At 48.6% G+C, this 3,825-nt stretch overlaps 1 protein-coding gene across 1 annotated transcript in view; it reads right to left on the bottom strand.

Annotated features, from left to right (window-relative positions):
- Positions 1-3,825, bottom strand: part of WDR88 (WD repeat domain 88) — a 64,589-nt gene that overhangs the window by 19,349 nt on the left and 41,415 nt on the right. The window contains exon 9 of the mRNA XM_004600987.2: positions 1,756-1,824. Coding sequence (XP_004601044.2) covers positions 1,756-1,824 — 69 coding nt within the window. The remainder of the gene's footprint in view (positions 1-1,755; positions 1,825-3,825) is intronic.

The raw sequence follows: 3,825 nt of genomic DNA, 5'->3' as shown, positions 1-3,825 counted from the left end.
GATCCCCAGCACCACATATGGTTCTCTGAGCCTGCCTGGATTGATCCCTGAATGCAGAGCCAGGAGTAAGCCCTGAGAGCACTATTAGGTATGCTCAAAAGAAGAAAGAAGAAGAAGAGGAAGGAGGAGGAAGAGGAGGAGGAGGAGAAGGAGGAGGAGGTGGAGGAGGAGGAGGAGGAGGAGGAGGTGGAAGAAAAAGAAGAAGAAGAAGAAGAAGAAGAAGAAGAAGAAGAAGAAGAAGAAGAAGAAGAAGAAGAAGAAGAAGAAGAAGAAGAAGAAGAAGAAGAAGAAGAAGAGGAGGAGGAGGAGGAGGAGGAGGAGGAGGAGGAGGAGGAGGAGGAGGAGGAGGAGGAGGAGGAGGAGGAGGAGGAGGAGGAGGAAGAAGAAGAACAACAACAACAAGGAAATAAAAAGCTGGCCATAACATTGCTGGCTGTGACCCTAAATATATACATACATACATACATACATACATACATATGTAAAAAGCTAAAAAACCAAAGAGCCCATACTAATCAAACTCATCTAGATTCAATGCAATGTTTATAAAAAGTTCAATAGAATTTACACACACAAAAAAATTTTTAATCCTAAATTTCTGTGGAACCATCCCCAAATAACTAAAGCAATTGTAAATAGAAAGCATGATTGTTTGATTTCAAACAAAGCTGAACTCATAACATTGCTTCCTGATTTCAAACTAGAACAAGCCAGTGTGTGTCTTGCATAAGGAATTGGGGCCAGAAATGATAGTACTTCAGAGTAGGGCACTTGCCTTGCATGCAGTTGACTCGGGTTCAATCCCAACATCCCAACCACTGCCAGGAGTGATTCCTGAGTGCAGAGCCAGGAATAACTTCTGAGCATCACTGAGTGTAGCACAAAAACAAGAAGGGGGGAAGAAAAGGGAGAGAGAGAGAGAGAGAGAGAGAGAGAGAGAGAGAGAGAGAGAGAGAGAGAGGACGGAGGGAGGGAGGGAGGGAGGGAGGGAGGGAGGGAGGGAGGGAGGGAGGGAGAGGAGAGACAACAATGTTGGCCGGGATATGGTATATAAGCCTTTTTCACTGTTGGAAGAAATGTCATCTGGTTCAGCCCTTCTGGAAAACACATGAAAATTTCATTTTTGTTTTTCTGTTTTTTTTTTTTAACTCACTAAGAATAGAACTTCCTTATGAACTTACAAATTCCTTTAAAAGTAGGCCTCCATGATAGCACAGCGGGTAGGGCGTTTGCCTTGCACGCGGCCGACCCGGGTTTGATCCCCGGCATCCCATATGGTCCCCCAAGCACCGCCAGGAGTAGTTCCTGAGTGCAAAGCCAGGAGTAACCCCTGAGCATCGCTGGGTGTGACCCAAAAAGCAAAAAAAAAAAAAAAAAAAAAAAGTAGGCCTCCAGTCATATGCTCACTGCGTGCGCATCGAGGGACAGGTGTTCTCCTAAGGCAGAGGCCGACACCCGCTGGCACAGGAGTGCACATTCGGCCACAGAACCAGGAACCAGGAAGCCATCTGGCACCAGCCTCCGGGTCCAGCTGGCCATAAAGCAGTTAACGCTCTAAGGTTCTATGCAGCCAGGAACAGACTGGGCCCCATGGGCACCTGCAAAGGACCTGATTCCCCCAACCCCAGACGGCGCCCTCCCTGGGGCTGGCCTGGCCAGGCTGGCCCACAGACAATGACTGCTCAGGGAGTCAGTCAGTGGACAAGCATACCACACAGGCCATGGAACTGTCCCTCGGAGCCCAGCCACTCTTACCTTGGAAGCCGACAGGACCCACCTCTTGTTATTGCTAATGGCCACGTCCATCACCCAGTCATTATGGCCCTGAAGAAAAAGCAGAGTTGTGGGGGAGGGGAGAGGGCGGGGTGGGTGGGTGGGGAATCTTTGTAAGAACAACACAAAGCACTCCACAAAGCTGGGAATCCAATGCCGCTCACCCATAAGGGTAATGTATGGGCTCTCTGGTTCCCCCCTCGGCAGTTCAAACAGAAACCCGAATGCCTGGTTTCGCCATGCACTGTGCACCATGACTCTGCCTGTGTCCTTAAATACAATTCTGCAGGGCTGGAGCGATAGCACAGCAGGTAGGGCGTTTGCCTTGCACACGACCAACCCGGGTTCAATTCCCAGCATCCCATATGGTCCCCGAGCACCGCCAGGAGTAATTCCTGAGTATATGAACCAGGAGTAACCCCTGTGCATTGCTGGGTGTGACCCAAAAAGCAAAAAAACAAAAATACTGCATGTTTAGCAGCATGGGGTGGGGGTAGGAGTTGGGGACACCATGATTTTCTCAGTTGGTTCCAGAGTAACTCTAACAGGTTCCTTTTTTTTCTAAGACACCATGCTCAGGGCCAGAGAGACAAGACAGAATAGGGCTTAAAGCACTTGTTTGGCATGTGGCTGACCCTGGTTCAATACCGAGCACTACATACGGTCCACCTCTGAGCACTGCCAGGAGTGAGCCCTGAGCATAGAGCCCTGAGCATAGAGCCAGGAGTAAACCCCGAATACCATCAAGTATGCCTTCCCTCCACCAAAAAACTGTATATATATATATATATATATATATATATATATATATATATATGTAAGTGAACTAAGTAATGCTACACAGAGGTTCTACCGGTGAGGGAATTTTTGGCTTCAAGCAACCCATAAATATCCCTGCTGTGATTTAAGTGAAAGAGGAGGGTTTTCCAGGGGCTCAGAGAGGAGAGATGCCATTGCTGGTTCAGATACTTAAGGATTTCCACATCTTTCTCAGCCTTTTACGGAGAGAGGTAGCAATGGGGGACATAAGGCGTGATAGGAGAGCAAGAAGTCAGAAAAGGCTTAAGCTGCTGATGCATAAATAACAGGCAGGAACTGGAGTGTGAAAATAGAGAAGGAGAAAAAGGAAGAGAGAATAACCTGATGGGGGAAAGGGGGACTTTCATGTATTTTATTTATTTCTTGCTTGTTTGGGGGCCACACCCAGTGGTGCTCAGGACTTACTCCTGGCTCTGTGTTCAGGGATCACTCCGGGTGGGCTTAGGGGACCGTAGGAGTGGCCAGGGATAGAACCTGAGTCAGCTGCCTGTGCAAAGCAAGCACACTGCCTGCTGTACTGACACTCTAGCCCCACAAAGCGACTTTGAAACATAGGGAGGTAGAAGCAGCTTGAAGCTGTTTTATCCCCTTTGCTTCCTCAACCCTTGAAGAAGAGGGTTCAGACAGACCGGCACATGGAATCTGAGTGTCACCAGTGATCAATCACAGTCACCAGTGGGTCACTGGAACAGAGAGAGCACCTCATAGATACCGCCCCTCACAGCCAAGGGTGACCTTGAGCCCACCGCTGCAAAGCTTGCCACAAGTGGGGGGAGGGAATGCAGTCAGGACAGAGAAGGGACCACTATGACAGTGAGAGATGGAAGTTACCACTCTGGACAAGAACTGAGTGCTGAGAGGAGGCTTAGGGATAAACAGGATAAACCCATGATAAACTTTCAGTACCTGTATTGCAAATCATAATAGCCAAAAGGAAGGAGAGAGAGAGAGAGAAAGAGAGAGAGAGAGAGAGAGAGAGAGAGAGTCTGCATCTAGAGGTAAAAATGTGATTCAATCATGCAAAAAAAAAAAGAAGAAGAAGAAGAAAATTAAAGGTGACCATGAGCTCCCAAGAACCATGGAGTGTGCAGAAGTCTTGGGGGTGTGGGCAGCTGGTAGAGGGCACTGAAGTAGCCAGTCCTGACATGCCTGTCCTCTAGGCCCTGGCTGTGTGGGCCACCACTTCTGTAGAGTCTCTCTGGCTTGTAGCCGGGAGCCCTGAGTTGACTCCGA

This window comes from Sorex araneus, chromosome 8, assembly GCF_027595985.1.
Source record: "Sorex araneus isolate mSorAra2 chromosome 8, mSorAra2.pri, whole genome shotgun sequence".
Lineage (NCBI taxonomy): Eukaryota > Metazoa > Chordata > Mammalia > Eulipotyphla > Soricidae > Sorex > Sorex araneus.
This window is presented reverse-complemented; position numbering and strand designations above follow the sequence as displayed.